Raw genomic sequence first — 19,948 nt, forward strand, 5'->3', positions numbered from 1 at the left:
ATAACAAGACAGTGAAAAAAATAGAATATAGAATTAAACCCATCACAACATTTCGCTCACTCCTTTCAAGAACGTCATAAATCAAAAATCGTCAATTTTTAGTTGTGCATGTTTTCGGAATGCCCATAATATGTACTATATGATATAGTGGTGGGATATAGTCTATATCCCACCAAAAGAGGCATATTTTAAACTTAATTTTTACCCGCTACAGGGTAGATAGTGTTGTTTTTGCATTTTGAAGAAAAGTATTGTTTAATTTTTTTTTTTAATTGAACTAGTTTTTTTCAAATGGAGAAAAAACCTTCTGGTCTAACCTAAAAAGATCTATTGCACAGTAAAAAGTTAAATAAGTGGCTTGATGTTTATTTTTAATAAATTGTATTATATTTTTAAACTTTAAAAACGTTCTCCTGAAAAATGAAGTTTTTTGATTTATGACGTTCTTGAAAGGAGTGAGCGATTTGTCGAATGAGGATGGGACATTGCTGTACGAGAGAGCACCTTGCGAAGATTGGTGTCTTTGACTCCCCATTTGCGAGTGTCGGTTTGAAGAGGAAGACCTTAACCACATATTCTTTGTTTGCCCAATAAATGACCAAATGCCAACCTTTTTTAAAACTCTGGCCCCGCCTATTAGCGAGGGGTCCCTACAGATATCCATCTCATCCTGGCGAGCAGGAACCCAATTATCTACAAACTTTTAGGTATTTTTTTAGAAAATTGAACGGAATTAATTTAAAGTTTAAAATATATAATATATAATAATCATATTTGATAATTGAGTAATATTATTTAATTAACTTGACATTAGCAAAAGCAATTTATTTTATATGCAACGTCATTACATATTTAAAAAAAAAACATCGCCACCAAGATTTTTTAAATTGATATCTCTAGGGTCACAATGACAAATCGTAAACGCTTACGTTACGCACAATGACAAAGCTTAAACTTTCTAATAACTTATTTGTCTCTGTTGAGATATCACATTAAAAAGATTTCCTTGCTAAATACCTTTATTTGTTGAAATCTGTTTTGACACGTGTTTTAATGCAGTTCACTTCATTTTCAAACACCGTATTTTAATTAAATTGAAATTAAAAATCGATAGATATTATCACAAAGTCACTACCGAATCAATTAATGAAAACAATTATGATTTATTGAATGTTTCTTGCGTTTTATGCTTAAAGAGGAATATGAACTGTAACTGATTCCAGTAAATCATTTATTCTGATGTAAGCACTTATCATCTCTTCAATATATATCTTAATCATATCAACCCTCAAATAATAAAAGAATTTTACCATGTTCATAGACTTTCACCAATTTACGTTACAAACTCTCATCAGAACTATATGTACCTACTTATAACTGTAAAACTCAAGACCCCATCAAGTATCCCTTTCACTTAATTAGTTTTACATAATAAACATTTTTCTGGCTTTTTACGAGCTTATACGAGTATGGGTGTATATATATATATGTATATCTCAAGTGGCACTGTCAACATTCTTCTTTTACAACAAACATTCATTTACAACCTCAGTAGTTATGGCCAGATTATGGTTAGATCTAGCTGCAGCCGATTTGCGATTATTGATCTCAGTATCAATGTTACTCTTCTCACTGATGAAACTGCCAAGGTAATTGTGTTCCTGTATGTATTTGATCAATGTTCTATCGATGAACAACTGGTGTCCGTCTTAAGAGATATTACTTTGGTCTTCGTGGTATTAACTTTCACACTGAGACCATTATAAGCCCTAGAAAAGGCGTTTACTGTTGTCTGGAGAGCTTGAGCAGAGTGGGCTAGGAGAGTGCAAGCATCCGTGTACTGCAAGTTGCCTATATATATTTCCATAACTTTAGTTCTGACTTTGAACCATTTCAAATTAAACAATGCACCATCCAGGCGATAACGCAAACCTATACCTATGTCAATCAGCTTTCTGTCAACAATAGTTGTGAGTGCTGTAGTGAACAGACTAAAGAGAAGTGGCGCCAGCAAGCAGCCTTGTCTCACTCAGTTGTCTAAAGCAGCTTTGTCTCAGTTGTTGTTTGGAAAAATTAAATGAGATCTCCGCTCTTATCCCTTTTACATGCGGGTAGCATTTTCAATAGGTTTGTAAGTTTGGCTGATTGTGGCGCCATCCGTAGAGATTTTTTGTTTTGTTATAAATAATAGTTCATATAAAAAGTCTGCGGTTTTTTGCCACTAGATGATGTTGATGCCCATATATCAGGCAACACTCACCCGATTGTTTTAAATGAACATGTGCTTAAAAGATGATATTTTAGTCTACATTTTTGAAACAATTGATTTCCAATTCATTGCTTTTGTAAAAAAAGTTATATTGATTTGAAAATGAATTAAATATCTGAAGAAATACACTATGTGATGGCTTTTTAATATAAAAAGGGTAACAACGTTCAAAATTGCCGAAAATTTTGTGAAATGTACGGTGAGAATGCTTTGAGTAAACGAAGGATCCAGGACTTATTTGTTCGATCCCGTGCCTGAAATTTCAATGTCGAAAATGCATCTCCCTCCGGTCGGCTAGTCATAGAAAAAGTCAATGAAATTTTTTAACCGGCGAAGCAAGACTGACATGCAAGCTGTCAAGAAATAGCGCAGACACTAAAAATCAACCACATGGCAGTTTGAAATCGTTTGAAAAGAGCAAGCTACAATAAGAAGGGCAACGTTTGGGTGCCATATGAATTAACCCAAATAAATTTTACTGAACGAATTACCATTAGTTAAATGCTGCTGAAACACGACGAAATCGAACCATTTTTGCAGCAAATCATTAAAGACTATAAAAAAATGGGTGAAATACGAGAATATCAAATGCATGTGATCATGGTCAAATGCTGGTGACCCTCCACAAACGACATCAAAGCCTGGATTTTCGGCAAACAATGTTATGTTAGGTGGGATTGGAAGGGAGTTGCCCATTATGAGTTGTTGTACCTGGCGAAACCATCATCTCAGTCCTGTACTGTGCACAACTTGACCGTTTGAACGCAGTAATCCAGAAAGAACGACCAGAATTGGCTAACAGAATGGGAGATATGTTCCATCATGACAATGCCCGGCCACACATCTTTGATGACTCTGAACTAATTGATGGTACTTGGTTTAAAGTTTTGATGCATCTACCATATAGTCCGGATCTTACACTGTCTGACTACCATTTGTTTCGGTATCTGTAAAAATCCCTTGATGGTAAAAATTGGTCGACCGAAGAGCCGTTGAAAATCACATGGGCAAGTTTTTCCATGATAAACCATAGAAGTATGAAGCTACCCGGAAAATGACAAAAGGTCACAAATAATAGTGGTCAATACATATGGTACTTGATTCAATTTGATTTTCAATAAGGAAAATTTTTGTTCAAAAATTTACCAAAAAATCGCACAGACTTTTTATATGACCCAATACATGTATAGCTAGAATGGTTCCTATATTGGTTAATAATAAAAGATATATAACATAACATTTATATTTATTTTGACAACAATAATATCAGTCTAAAGACAAAAGAAATTCACTACCCTGAAATTAAGTGGTAAAATAATTAAACGACTCATTAAAATAATTATTCATCTAAAAATTTTGAATCTTTCGGATAAATATACGGATATTACTACTGTAAAATTATATAATGTGTATCTATAATAATTTTTATTTACATAACAATATAAATTATAGTATCGCCTTAAGTTACATGACTAATATTTCTATAATATATAAAGATTTCATAAAACATGTAATTTTTATTATATAATATTATCACTGGAGGAATATAATACGATTTAGAATATGTTTTGTTTGCCTATATTAATATCAACCCTTGATGTATTTTAGAGTTGAATTAAGTAAAATCAAATGATTTAATATATTAATAATGTATTTACTATATATTACAATTAAATAAATAAAATAAAAAAGGCTCTGAAAATCTATGAAAATAAAATAGTTATCATATTAACACACTAAGGACGGGAATACCTTTTGGGTCGATTGATGATTGACGCAGGGATAGGTATATTTACCTTCTGCGCCGGCTTCATTTCAAAGGCAGAAAAGTAGGAATTATTTAATGTTTTTACATAAATATTATATACCAATCTCTTTATTGAGGTCTTAACTATATATGTACACAATTATCGAATCCCTTGTTATTTTACGTGTTATTTTACGCCTGCGGAGGCAGGCGTAAAATGACACCCGTTCTTAGTGTGTTAAGCTTACATAATTCTTTTTAATTTAATTTAAATTATTAATATTCAAACAGAAAAATCTTATGTTAAAATATGAATTATTATTGCTTTGTTTACTTTCCTATATATGTATCAATTTATTTTAAAAATACCTATGTAATTTTTTATCTATGTATATGTATATATAATACATTGGAGACATATATTGAGAAAAATAATCATAAAAATAGATTCCATACTCTAAGTCTTAGTCGGCTACATACGATTGAACAATTTTTTTAGTATAAATGCCTGGTCACCTGGTTTATTTATGATGCTCCGTTCCAACGATATTCTGTTATTTCTGTATTTCTGTAAGCACATTATTATTTTTGTCAGCATTTACATGAAGCTAAAACAACACATTAAGAATTACCGTCAAAAAATAAGATAAAACTTTTCATACTCACAGAGAGAAAATTTTACTGCCACCAAAAATCACAGATAAATCTGATGACCCACCATTTTGATTCGAAATTTGTTCGATTGTGAGTAGCAGGCATTAGGAATAAAAATGTTATAATTTTACATATCTGTGTTATTAATATTAAAATATATATACGTATAATATTTTTTTTTTGTATGATACATTAATTAATTATTTAAAACTATTAAATTTTATATTCTTGATTAAATGTATAATGGACTGCTCGGTGAAAGGAGAAAATGCATTCTTTCTTAAGTATTCCTGATTATTTTATAGTATTAACATAAAATATTAATTATTTATTTTTGAGAAAATTTTCAAATGTTGGCAAATTACGATTATTAGGAATTATTGTTTTTTTTTATAATTACATTAATTATTTATACAATTCACACTTCAGATAATTCATCTAAATTTTAAAATAAAAGGGTCTACTTTTATCAGAGTTTTTAAGTAATAATAATATCCATATTTATGAAATGAAAAAATTATTAATACACACTGAATTTCAGTAGTCAATAATTTTACTATGGTAACTATAAATTAATTTTAATTCTGAACATTTTACTAGATAAAACTAATTACCTAAACTAAATTGAATGATAAAAGGTTTTCCAAGTGACACACTAATTTACATGACATAAAGTTGGTATTTTGTTATTTATTTTAATGAGAGAATCTTGTGCCTACAAAACACTAAAAATTGACTGCATCTTAAAATAAAATAAGCGTAAAACATTATTCAACGTAACTGTACGCATATTATTAGATAAAATAGTGAATAAATTTATCAAATGAATAAATAATTATGGAGAGCAACAAGGATTTAAGTGCAATTTTGATATCTTTAGCATAGATCTTGGTTTCCTGAATTTGTACAATAAAATTAGTACCTTGTAAGCATTTGAAAGATGTAACGTCACTGGAAAGCTAATTTTACTAAGGAGACTATAAAGTCATATCATAAGATAAATATATTTTTGTTTTTTTAATTTTTATTTAACATTTGCATCCAAAACTTTGGAAATAATGTAACCGATTTTCTACCTAACTTTGTCACTAATGACATTTTTGCTGTGTCAAATGATTCTCAGGTAAAATGACGGATCAAAGTAGAGTATACTCGACTGATAATGATCGATATATCGACCATTATCAGCCAAATGGGCAAGAATGACAAATTGCCTTATTAGAATTAGTTTGAACCGTTTCACTCATAGAGCAATGTTGAGTTGGGTGTGTATTTGGAGTCTTGGCATAACTGTAAACTAGGTAAGATTCTTTTAGTTAATGTTAAGTCCCAAGTTACTCACAAGTGTCTTGGTTCAATCCAATTATACTAATATGAAACGGTTTCATTTTAGGAGACGCATTTGAAGCGCTATAACTTTGTTAGATAGTCTGCCGATCGAAGTGTTACCAAGACTTTGTTCCTTTGAATTATTACAAGTATTTTTCTTCTTTTTTCGGCCCCTATCCGTACTCGAGTGATGCTTAGGGCATCGCATGAAAGCAGGGCGATCTGCGCCCCGGATTCATATATAAGGGTGTGGACTATTTTTGATGGGATTCAGATGACACACCAAGGACATAACTGCTATATGGGAAAGGGCAATAGAAGATACTATAGGAGAGGTAAATTATTATAGCAGCAATGGCTAGGATACTAGGGTTTGCATATTTGTACTTATAGTTTGTGTAGTACAAGTATGTGAGTTGCACACTGCCCATATGTATGATGAGATAATAAAATAGCAAAGCAACATATAAAATAAGTCATGGCGTTCAAATGCGTCTCCTGAAAATTACCCTAGGTAAATACTACCCTAAAATATTCTACATCACTTTTACCACTCAATATACTTACCTATTAAAAAATTAAACATGCACGGAGGCGAAGCTATAAATCAAAATGGTATTGTTCTTCTTTGGTCTATTCCAGAAATTAAAAAAAAATCTAGCCAAATAAAAGGGAAAAGCAAATAAAACGAATATTCAATTCTAAGTCTTTATTGACATGAAAATACCGAGGAAATAAAACTTATACACTAGCTGCGAAACTACTTAAAATGAATGTGAATAAAATAATAATTAATGTTTATTAAAAATGTATCATGACTTATATTATATTCCTAGTTTAGGTGGATTTATAAAATATTTTTTCTAGGTATAAATAAACATGCAAGCAGTTATTTTAAAACAAACATATCTACCATTTTCTGGCAGAACATAGTACATGCCAACTTGAAGAGAATACTCAATTATAAAACAGACTAGATCTAACTGTTCAAACTGACAGTCATCGAATTTGCTATTTCAATGAGATTTTTTAATTGAAACTGCAGAATACCAAACTCCAGCAGCTTAAATTAGTTGACTATGAAAAGTTTAGAATTGTTGCATGTATACAGTAATAAAATAAAACATATCCCTTCAATTGAAACTAATAAGTTTTATACCATCTTTCAATGTCTCAAAATGATTCTCCTCAAATTGGCATATATATATTCTGGATAAGATTCTGTTGGGATGGGTTGATATGCTCAACGGAAATTATAGAGTGCAAAATATGAGTGTATATAAATCAGAATATATTAATCAGTTTTATCTATAGATATAGCTACAAGTCAATTCCATTCATTCATTGAAGTTCCACTTAAGTGTTAGTTATAAAACCCACAGTGGATAGAACAAAAAAAAATACTTAATGCAACCTACTGTTGACATACAAATATAATAAATAATTATCTTCTTCTCACATATTATGTATATCTCTTCATGAACCATAATTATTAAAAGCTAATTACATGAAACGAACAACAATTTGCAATAAATTCACTTTAAAGTAATTAGCTTGTAAAACCAAGCCAAAGGTACACATGCCACTTACGTTATAGATGTAAATATACATATATTATTTTTAATATCGTTTAAAAAACAATTCTATATGTGCACACAAGTAAAAACCAGTAAGAAAAATGATATCACACTAAATATTAAAACCTATAATTGTAGCAAGAACTACAAACAAGTTTTCAAGTAAAACGATATGAGCATTAAGTAAAATTGAGGAATGATTTGTTTTTCAGTTGGAAAAAGCAGTGAATGCTCTTCTAAAAAAAAATATTTAGAAATATTTAACTTTGTGTAAATGACATTTTAAATAATCAAAAGATTTAACATAGTTTAGGACAATCGAAATATGTCTAAAGATATCGCGTTTCAATACAACAAAATTACATAAAATTTTAATAATTAAAATCTACGAATCTGGCAGTGTACCTGTTGTTTATAATAATCTTTTTATTTATGCATTATGTTACATATTATTTACATATTTAGTTATGAGATTCTTAGAATATGTGTAAAGTTCTAAAGGCAAGCTGCATTGTGAAATGGAAATAAAAGATCAATGAACACATAACAACAAAAAAGTTACATCAAAACTTGAAGAAATCAATCAATAAATACCATTCAAAGGACATTTTAAAAATAAAAAAAGGGCTAATTTAATTAAAGTCACTCAAAGACAATTTAAACGCGGTAACAATGTTTCAAATAACAAAGAAATTCACAACTATATAACATCTAATGTAACGAGTCTTAAGATTTTTTTAATAACAATGAGAGAACAATTAAGCATAAGTCAGTTGATAAAATTAAACATAATATTATGTACAAGTTATAAAAATTGTATACATATCACAAATTTACTAAGGATGTAGCGTCTGTCCATTTTCTAACACAATTCACTAGATTCATCTTGCAACTTTACTTACTTTAGAATATAACATTAATATTTTAATATTAAATTACTAATATATTGGAAACAACACCATTTGGTAGAAGTTATTAAAAAAAAATCAATTGAAAAATCACAATATGGTATAAAATTATGACTGAATTAAACAAATACTGTTTGGAAATGAGATCACATAATTTGATGCATATTTTGATATATAAGCTAACCAAAATGACATTATTGCCGTAGGACTGTTATGCAGATAGAACCACGTAATATCCTCAGCAGATCTATCACCTGAGGAGTGGTCATCGACGTGATATTCTCATCATTCACCTAGAAAAAGATATATATAGTTTTAATAAGAAAACAGGCAGTTATGATGAAATTATTAGTTATTTTTAACCTGTTAACCGGGCGGTCTGCTGTCCAATTACGCAACTTGTGACGGGCGCGAATACTGATTCACTCCGTATCTTAAATTCATGTCGAGACATGTATGGAGATGACTAATACCTTTGTTGTTCGAAAAATATACGTCCATATATATATATATATATATATATATATATATATATATATATATATATATATATATATATATATATAAATATATATATATATATATATATATATATATATATAAATATATATATATATATATATATATATATATATATATATATATATATATGTATATATATATATATATATATATATAAATAAATATATATATATATATATATATATATATATATATATATATATATATATATATATATATATATATATATATATATATATATATATATATATATATATATATATATATATATATATATATATATATATATATATATATATATATATATATATATATATATAATATAAACATATATTTCAAGGACGTATTCATATGTCCTTCCCATACCCGATTTTGTTTACATTCGACGTATTTATGCGTCCCGCCCGGTTAACAGGTTAAAGAATAATTGTTTTTAACAAAGAATGATAAAATGCTTCATCAATTTACTTCACTATAAATAGATTTGTGTTGTAAGAAATCTTAGTAAAATTGCTATGAAATTGTTATATTTTCTTTGGTCCTATTTATTCTTCTGTCTTGACTCTCTCCCGCCACCTAGGGTACCACATCACATCAATGCAGTGTTTACTCAGTTGTACACAACAATTGTACATCATTCTAGGGTAGACTGATCACCTTGGTTGTAATCATACACAACCAAGGGGATCAGTCTACCCTAGAGATCTGAAAGTGGAGTGGAATGCATTCGATGGAAGGTGTATAATGTGTGCAAGGAAAGTGATTTGCTGATGAATGTTAACAAATTCAATGTTAGGGTTTTAGAAAGAGATGATTTTGTGTAATTGTGAAGTATTTTTTGTTTTAATCGAAATATTGACGTAGCATCCTATTCTCTGCCTACCCCTGGGGAGAGCTAAATATTGGTTAGAGTTAGTTTTGTTAGTTAATAAGTAAGATCTGGACCACCATCCTTCACATGATGAGTTTAACCCTCAAATTAATCTTTGTAAAATAAGTATTTCGGCTATAAGATATTCATTTCATTCAAACCCTTATCCGCACCCCAAAGGTGCATAGGGCACTGCATCATATAAACACAGTGTTATCTTGATTGTTCACCATGAAAGAAAGGTGATTAGCCCTCTGCTTCAGGTACCAGTCCAGCATAATATTAAATAAATATTAGAGTGAAAAAATCACATGATATTCATTTGACCACCCCTGGGAATCCAACCCAGGACCTCCAGAATGGCAGGCGAGTGTGCTGATCATTACACTATGGAGGCGGACAAATGATGATAAATGATGATTCAAATATTGACGTGGTGAATAATTATTACCTGAAGGATGATGTCCCCTTGCCGCAACCGACCATCCTTAGCAGCGACGCTGTCACTGTATATGGCCGATATGAAGCTCTGTCCAGAGTCCGGGTGACACTGCACACTGAATCCTAAACGGCTATTCCATCCTCTGTTGAGTTCCACAGTCAAGATCTGGGCGCAACACACAATTATGAGACACACATAACAATCTTAAGTGCACACAGTAATGAGAAGCGGTGCCAAACACATTAGTTAATTGGTCCACACGGTAAAGCAATAAAAAAACAAGCTACCATATAAATATTACAATCATAACTGCGTAATAAGAGATTTTGTATCTTTAATTTATGTGGGAGTCCAAGAAGGAGGCCTCTGTTCAATACTGGACACAAGAAAAAGACTGAAGTGAGAAGTAAGTAATTTATGGGGACCAAAACATAGTATTTATATATATTTTATTTTATTAAGGTAACATATCGTAAATGGCCACACCAATTGAAAAGGAATATTTCAAGAATTCAACATACAACTGGTGGGAATTGATTCCTCAATGACAGTTTTGCTGTCTCTGCCACGGTGCCTACCAAAAATTAATGAAGAAGTCTAAAAATAATCATTATTATTTCATTTTAACATTATTTGACATATCGCTCACTCCTTTCAAGAACGTCATAAATCAAAAAACGTCAATTTTCAGTTGTGCATGTTTTCAGAATGCCCAGAAAATGTACTACGTCCCAGAATAAGAGGCATATTTTTAACTTAATATTTACCCGTTACAGGGCAGAAAGTGTTGTTTTTTCATTTTGAAGAAAAGGTATTGTTTAATTATTTTTTTAAATATACTAAATATTTTTTAAATGGAGAAAAAGCATTCAGGTTTTACCTAAAAAGATCTGTTGCACAGTAAAAAGTTCAATAAGTGGCTTGGTATTTATTTTTAATACATTGTATTATATTTTTAAACTTTAAAAACGTTCTCCTGAAAAATTAAGTATTTTGATTTATGACGTTCTTGAAAGGAGTGAGCGATATCTAATTTTAATAGATTTAGAACTAGAACTTGTATGGTGAGCTATTACCTATTGAAGCTGAAATTAACAATTTTAAATATAAAAATAAAACACTTCTATAATACTAATTTTAAGTTTATTAATGCGAATATGACTAGTTTCGATAGATGTTCTTTTTAACAGGTGAAAAAAAACTGCATTTTACAGTTTGTATTTTCACCTGTTAATGAGAACATCTGTATTTCTCGAAGCTAGTCGTGTTTACCAATGTAAACTAAAAAGTGGTATTTATATTTGAGTCATCATGTTATTCCACAAAGTTAATGCCACATCAATAAATAATGAAATTAACTGCATTGCTTAGTAGATAAATATATTTATGATCGGGGTGAAAAATGTATTTAAATATCTAATAATAACCGATGAATGTTTTAAGCGGGCAGAATTAAAGAAAAAAAAACATAATTTAATTGATGTTGTGTTCATGACCAGATCTCTTTAGTGATAATCGTTTGGATTTTCTGAATGACCTAATATCAAAATACCGCATATGTATCCATATATTTTAAAAGTAAAAAATATTTAAACATTAAAAAACGTGTTTAAAATTTTTAATAGATGGATTCATTATTTAGATTAACATGCCCCATGAATTATTTGTTGTTAGTGGAAAAAAAAGAAACATTTTGTCACCAGGATCACAACTGGTCATATCCAATACCAAATCCCTTACTTGATTCCGACAGAAGAAGTTGGATCGCAGAGGAGGTGAAAGATGATCAACATCACTCCTTAGACTTTTGAAAATAGGATAAAATAAACAAGGAATTAAAATAAAGGAAAATAAATAAAAAATAAACTAGATACATTATAAATTGTGTCATCAGCCATTTGATATAGTTTAACAAAGAAAAATATGAGAAGTTATTTTTTTAAAGATTCTCAATCAATATGGACACAATTTGAAGACTCATTTGTAGAAACTTACCCTTGGTTCACTGGTTCCCGGATCCCTGTTCTCATCCGGGTAATGGACTATTTTTGGCTTCTCCGGTTCCTCTTTTTGCTCGATTTTGGCTTTTCGCTCATTTTCTGGGGAGAGCATCACACATTTCCATTTTTTGATTCCTGTAGTAGGATATTGATAGAGGTATAATAGATTTGCCTAAATATGTTGGGACATTTATATCATGTTTAAAACACAAAACATAAAACATACTAAAATATACCAAGAGAATGGTGGTCTGCACAGAGTTTTAAATGAGGGTAGGCAAAGTTTAAGTTTATTAAGCCTTATAAACTAAAACATTTTAATAATCTTTACAATAATAGAAAAATATGTTTATAATACTTAAGCGAGAATTCTGAAATACAAACGAAATGAAAATTGAAATATTGGATCTGGAAGGTATCTGTAAGGCACGTGTGTGAAAGGGATGGTTGATAGCAGTGGCGTGCACACAGTTTTTTTAAATCAGAGTAGGCAGTAGGGTTGGGTAAGGTACATAGTAGGCACTGGTGCGTTTCTATATGGAACGCAAGTAATCCAGGATAGGCACTGCTTTTCTGCCTATATAAAATGCACGCCTCTGTATGGGAGTGTATACCCCCCCTGGGAATCAAACCCAGAACCTCCATCACAGTAGCCAAATGTACTATCCAATATACAATGAAGAATTTGTATATTTTTTTCATTAACTAAGGTAAAATAATCCGAAAAAAATGGAAGGATATGTATTGTATCAATATTTAAAAAAAAATATATGGATTCCAATATTATCACAAGATTCGTAAGTGAAGTTCACCAGTTTTTCATAAATTTTAATGCACCAAGTATAATTTTTACCAGTCTGAAGATGCCTGCCATTCGGTGAAAGTGCTCATTGGTAAATGAAAATGTAGACTTTTACCAAGAACTTATATAATAGTATAAATCAATAACCATTACAATTAAATTCCATCAAGTAATGTTAATAAATAAATTCAAAGTATATTTTTGCATATTAAAAGCATTGATAACTTTGTGGTATGGTAATAAAACACTATCCTAACCATCTATTGTTTACTTTGTGTAATACCACTTTTTTAAACACTTATTTATGACTACCGGTTGCGGAAAATTATTCCATCATCAGGTCATTAAAATAAAATTATTACGATTTGACAATTGTATAAAAATAAAATTTTTGAAAGAGAGAATGATGACAAATGAATTACAGTGGGAATATTTTGAAATGTGGACTCGAAGTCAAATATAGTTGGTTTTTTACTACGGATAAGTCTTTATTGATTGCTTTACTTATTTCTAATTTTGAGACCATTGTCGTCTTTCTCTCTTTCAAAAATTTTATTTTTGTACAAATGTCAAATCGTAATAATTTTATTTTAATGAACTGCTGATGGAATAATTTTCCAAAACCGCTAGTCACAAATAAGGTGGTATTACACAAAGTAAAGAATGGATGGTAAGGAGAGCGTTTTTTTATTAGAAATTTAAAGTAGTACTTAATAGATTTTTTTTTACCATCATCTTTATTGGATTCTGACGGACCATTGTTCATTTGATTATTGGTGGAATGGTGAACTACAGCACTTTGGTAAGCCGGATTTTTGTGACTAAACCTCGCAGCGTCCCCTGAGGTAACATTCAAATCAATCGGCATGGACATCGGTTCATTTGACATTTCCGAATTGATTTGATGATTTGGATTAGAAGAAAGATAACCCGCTCCTCCGTTCATTGTGATGTCTTGGTAAACATTAGGAGCATCTAGGAGATCGTTATCCAGGTTGTTAAGTTCGTATCCGTGAGCCGCTACTAAAATTTGACAAAATAATAATAAATATTACAAGCTGTTAAAATATTACGCGACAGGAAGAAAACATTTATTTCAGTTCTAAATAGTTGAATAATTTGATTAAACAGAGTACCTTTCATGGACAGTTTTGTTGTAATCATATGAAAATTGGGTGCATAAAAAGAAACATGCAATGATAGTTCATTCCACAGCATGCACATATATAAAATGAATCATTGGTGCGAGAATAACCCTTCACCGAAACGTCTACATCTATACTGTATACCTACACTATAGCGCAAGCAAGTAAGAGAAGTGCATAGAGGAAAAGAAAGATAAGGTAGATTAATAAAATGCGGCAAGGTGTGGTTATTGTGCAAAACATGCGTAATCAAGCTAGTAGAGGTAGAAGAGGAAAAACAAGGAGATTCAGAGCAGTGGAAGCATCATGCACGAAGAACATTTCATTCCCGCTTTCCTTATATCAAAACTCTACCTGAAAAATGCAGCCTCTGTTTTCTATTATTAACAGGCGTCGGAGGACCACCCAAATCCAAGAAATCAGGTCTGGCGGGTTTGGTATTATCGAATGATTGCCCGTTAAAGCAAGTCGGTCTGAGAGGTTTCCTGTCTGCTACTACAGAGTATGTGGTATCTGCCGTATCGGTCGATCGGTACGATAACGTCTGACTTTGCTCATTGTCTGAGTTTTCAGCCGTTGTGCTTGGACAATTTACGGAGTACGGGTGCGTGGTATCTGTAAAAATGTACCATTACTCGCTATTCGCAGTGTAAGCGCTTCCGGGGAAGTAATGTCGGCGGTCAAATCGATCGTAGCTGTGAACATGCACTTTGTGAACTTTAAAAACAAATTATAAATATTCAGAATGGAATTTATGATGTGCGAGTTGTCTACACACTTTCTTATCGCTAATATATATCCTATCATACATAAGTGATAGGTGTGGAATGTGCCGATGTGTGTTTGAGGCGTGTGACTGACACTCGGTGTCTAATTTATATTACACTGAACGTGGTGTCGATGTGTACTTACATGTTTGTGAAAGTTGATTCATGAAATTTGTGTGTAGATTTTTAACAGACCTGATTTCTGAGGAAATATACAAATAAAGAAGTCTTATAGTAATTATATTATAATATTAAATTTTGTAATATCTAAAAGTACTGGACTGTCAAATGCTAAAAAGAAAGAATTACTAACTTGAAAGACAAAAAGCAGACACATGGAAACATCGATTGCTGAACAACACAGATGTATGAAAACTTACCGCTGTTTTGTGAATACCCGGTGCTATTTCTTGTGAGTTTCTTATATCTCCGGGGAGACAAGCACGGTGACCGTGAACCGTTCCCATCGTCCGGAGTCAGTTTCCTGGCCGCAATATCACAAAGCATATTAACCGCTTCTTGCCTGTCAGAAAAAGAAAGAATAAGGATATTTATACAGATATACAAGCTGGCTTAGGGTCCAAAATTGTTGGCCTCTGTAGTTCCTCAATGAAATTTCTTGCTAAATAGAATAACCATAATTCTCTAAAGGTGGAGACTGACCGGAGCATTTCGTCGTGACGTAACACGTTACGATGCGAGCATTCAGGCAGTTAGTACACTGAGCCGAGCGCTCCATCCATAGTTTCGGATGCTCGGTGATGCTCGCCACGAGCGATGTTACGACGAAATGCTCCGGTGAGTCTCCAACTTAACAAATCATACATTACCCATTCACATGGGATTCAGTGTACATATAAAATCTTGACATGACAGATAATAAAAGAGAATAAAAGATTTTGGAATAGTTTGCACTCTGTCAAAACCTATTTAAGTATTTTTTAAACAAAAAAAGTCATAGGACTCACTTCATGTCACATCAGTTTTTTTACTAAAAAAATAGTTAATTTCAATACCATATTTAATCATTTTGACGAATTATAAAAATACAGATTGTAATAACAAAAGCACAAATATAGTTATCTCATTGATTTTGAAGGTTAAAAATACAAAAAATATCAGTGAAAAAAAGAACATGGAAAAAAGCCCTGGTACATATTTACTTTCATAATAATAATTTATTGAGAACAAAATTTAACCTAAAAAAAGGATCAAAATGTCAAAAATTATAAGATGCATATTGAGTAGTAGGTTTTATATTTGTTTGTTGTTACCGTAGCGGTGGTTTAGGCCTGGTAATGAGGGTGGTATCAGACTCAGTAGTCGGAGAACAGGCCGAGGGAGACGGAGGTGTTCCGCAGTGATCTCGGTACAGCCTCAGTCTGGCCACTGGACCACACCTCCGCAGGAAGGAAACTGCTTCACCGTGCGATAAAGTGGACATGGGAACATCGTTCACCTGAAAACACAAAAACACCAAATTTACTTATTTATTTTTTTACAAAAATCTACCGGTTTCGAGACGTACCCGTCTCTTCGTCAGGACAATCACGAATCACTGACGAAGAGACGGGTACGTCTCAAAACCGGTGGACAAAAAAATCTTGGTGAGTGGTTATATACTATGTTAATAATAATAGTGTATAACCACTCACCAAGATTTTTTAGTCTACCGGTTTCGAGACGTACCCGTCTCTTCGTCAGGACAATCACGAATCACTGACGAAGAGACGGGTACGTCTCGAAACCGGTGGACAAAAAAATCTCGGTGAGTGGTTATATACTATTGTTATTAACATTTTTGTAAAAAATTAAATAAGTAAAAATGACTAACCACAAAGTAAATGCTTTAAATATTAATAATATTGAGAATATAACACCAAATTAGCTATACATTAGACATAATTCATTTAAACTAATTATTAATGAATGGGTGGAGTTTTCAGTTAAATAACTATCCTAATAAAATATAAGAAATGCTAGTTTGGAAAGGATATGAATCATTGGCAGAGTATAAAGAAAGTCGATATTCAAAGCTGGGTACAAAACAGCTACTGAAAATAAAAAGAGAGCCAAAAAGCCACTTCAAATTCGTGATCAGGAGAAGAACATTCATCAAGCTTAAAAATATGAAAATTTTAGTAATATATATTTTACACTATGCAGCATTACATTCCTATCTAATATCTTCATTTTTAATTGTCATAAATCATTTTTCCACACATTAGTCTGAGGGAACATATTTCAAAGGCGTTTACTCTGCTTTCATCCTTCCTTTCCCAATTACATGTTTCGCTTCCATACATCAATGTCTGTGAAAGTGTCAGTTATATCTATTTTTTTTTACCATTATCAGTGCCCTACGCAGCCTTACATTCCTTTCTAATATCTTCATTTTTCATTCTATTACGATTTTCCACACTGGCATTCACTCTGCTTTTATCTTTCCTTTGCCAATTCCATATTTCGCTCCCATACATCAGTGTCTGATGTCAGTGCCAGCATTCGCTATGAAGCACCAGTTTAGCTTCCATGGACATATTCTTATTTGCATTTTTTTTGATCTTCGAAATATTTAATTAATTAGAAATAAACACACGCTTAGAGACATGAAGACTCAAAGAAGCATATCTGGCAAGAGTCTACGAAACAGAATAAGGAACGCCAGGATAAGGAAAATATGCAAGATCGAAGATGTCATTAGTTGGGGAAGGCAGCGAAGAAGACAATGGTATGCGCATGTGAGAAGAATGGATCCATTCAGACTCCCCACATTGTACTGCACGGTCAACATCAAGTCGACGACTCCAAGGCAAACCACCAAAGAGATTTGATTCACAGCTGGAAATCGACAGCGCAAGAAGGTAATCCCTCTTAACCTGTTAACCAGGCGGGATGCATAAATACGTCAAACGTAAACAATATCGGGTACGGGTAGGACATATGAATACGTCCTTGAAATATATGTTGCGCCCTGGAACGGGCGGGAGGTTTTCAAACAACAAAGGTATTAGTCATCCATACATGTCTCCACATGAATTTAAGACACGGAGTGAATCAGTATGGCGCCCATTAAAAGTTGCGTAATTGGACAGCGGACCGCCCGGTTAACAGGTTTAAAACAGGCCACAAAGCCTACACCAAGCAGAAGAAGGAATAAACAATACATACTGCAACAATTCTGTCGCCGGGCTGAATTCTACCATCACTGAGGGCCGGTTCCCTGACTAGAGCTCGAACGTAGTGTCCCAAAGCGCTGTGGTCTTCCTTCCTTAACGTGAAGCCAAGAGATCCATTCACTTTTGTCATCACAATGTCGAATTCCTGTTAAAATAAAAATAAAATGAAACATATTTTAAAAATGGATACAATCAATTAATCTGACTAAATAAAAAAATTCTATGAACATAAGTTATTAACCAGCTTGCCAGGAAAAAATCATCATTATTCATAAATCTTCACATCATGTAATAAATGTCGTCATCTCTGAATTACAGTTTTTTTTATATTTATTTTCAGCCACCCGCAAAGCCTCTACTTTTAGAGACTTATCTGCATATACTATGGGGGAAGTAAATGTGAAAAATACATCACAAACCCCTAGACGAAATGAAAATAAATCTTTCGTGGATTTATTTTGCAATTGGAGGGAATCGAACTCGCAATGCCAGTTTCGCAGTTAAGCATTTACCCAACTACGCCACAGCGCCTATCTTAGTTCATATTTGTGTTAAATTTAATTTTTTATTTATACAATATATAAATAAGGCATACACATACATTGTTTCTGCAAAATATAAGCTGGTGATTTTCTTTTGTAAGCCTTTCATATAATATAATGTTTTATGTGGTGAAATTGAATTTGTAACATGAATACCATTATAAAAATGGTTTTAGAGGTATGTGAAAATAATATTAGAATAAGAAAGCACTATGTATATCATACCACTGATCCGTCTTCCTAAAGGATGCACAAAAAGAAAAGAAATATATATTTGATAATGTCACAAAGAGCCGTGTAATCTTATAATCTCTTTAAGGGGAGGCGGACAAAGGGAACTTGGTTAGGCACGAGTATAATACGAGGAAGGGTTTTAGGGAAATGTAAAGCAATGTGGGAACCAGAATATAATTTACTATTCATGAGTGTGTGCAGTTCATAAATTATATATTACGATTCGGAGTGGTCCTTGATTTATTTTAAACAAGAGAACGATATTACCATACCATAAAAAGAATAAAGATTTCATAAAACTTAAAAAAAAAGAAAATGTAGACAAGGAAACTCCTTTTTAATATAACTCATTTGATTATTTATTGATTCGGCATTAACTTTGTGAAATGACATGATTATTTTATTAAAATAAAACACTTGAATAAACCACTTTAATGAGTTTTATTTATATTTACTATAATATAAATAAAAGTCATTAAAGTGGTTTATTCAAGTGTTTAATTTTAATAAAATAACTCATTTGAAGTATGTAAATTATTGCTGTTTTTCAATCAGATAAGCAGTATTTTGACCTAAGTGATGGGGTAAATTGTACAATTAAATTATTTAGGAGATATAAGTTTTGTACTGAGATTTCTTGGTGGAACTGAATTATATATAATAAAATAACAAAAGTTTTTCCCACATATCGTTCACTCCTTTCAACAACGTCATATATCGAAAATAGTCAATTTTCAGTTGTGTATGTTTTCGGAATGTCCAAAAAATGTACTATATCCCAGCAAAAGCGGCATGTTTTTGACTTAATTTACCCACTTACCTTTACCCACTACAGGGCAATAAGTGTTGTTTTTGCATTTTGAAGAAAAGGTATTGTTTAATTATTTATTTAAATTTATTAAATATTATTCAAATGGAGAAAAAACATTCAGGTTTTACCTAAAAAGATCTGTTGCACAC

General features: G+C 31.6%; 1 protein-coding gene across 8 annotated transcripts in view; it reads right to left on the minus strand.

Moving 5' to 3' along the window:
• Nucleotides 1-6,693: 6,693 nt before the first annotated feature.
• The window catches only part of LOC148311093 (tyrosine-protein phosphatase non-receptor type 13-like), a 325,348-nt gene continuing 312,093 nt past the window's right edge, over nucleotides 6,694-19,948 (minus strand). For 3 of the 8 annotated variants that reach the window (XM_088257290.1, XM_088257295.1, XM_088257294.1), the window contains exons 9-17: nucleotides 18,980-18,994; nucleotides 18,205-18,357; nucleotides 16,308-16,492; nucleotides 15,414-15,556; nucleotides 14,621-14,881; nucleotides 13,851-14,144; nucleotides 12,315-12,454; nucleotides 10,329-10,484; nucleotides 6,694-8,777 (exon numbers count right to left, since the gene is read on the minus strand). In XM_088257290.1, the coding sequence (XP_088113416.1) occupies nucleotides 8,679-8,777; nucleotides 10,329-10,484; nucleotides 12,315-12,454; nucleotides 13,851-14,144; nucleotides 14,621-14,881; nucleotides 15,414-15,556; nucleotides 16,308-16,492; nucleotides 18,205-18,357; nucleotides 18,980-18,994 (1,446 nt within the window). In that variant the 3' untranslated portion in view covers nucleotides 6,694-8,678. Of the gene's footprint in view, nucleotides 8,778-10,328; nucleotides 10,485-12,059; nucleotides 12,124-12,314; nucleotides 12,455-13,850; nucleotides 14,145-14,620; nucleotides 14,882-15,413; nucleotides 15,557-16,307; nucleotides 16,493-18,204; nucleotides 18,358-18,979; nucleotides 18,995-19,948 lie in introns of those variants that run through there. The other 5 variants (XM_088257293.1, XM_088257296.1, XR_015837312.1 and 2 more) reach the window with 4 other exon arrangements.

This window comes from Brachycentrus maculatus, unplaced genomic scaffold, assembly GCF_059751285.1.
Source record: "Brachycentrus maculatus isolate JH-2025_06_01 unplaced genomic scaffold, ASM5975128v1 h1tg000077l, whole genome shotgun sequence".
NCBI classification, from domain to species: Eukaryota; Metazoa; Arthropoda; class Insecta; order Trichoptera; family Brachycentridae; genus Brachycentrus; species Brachycentrus maculatus.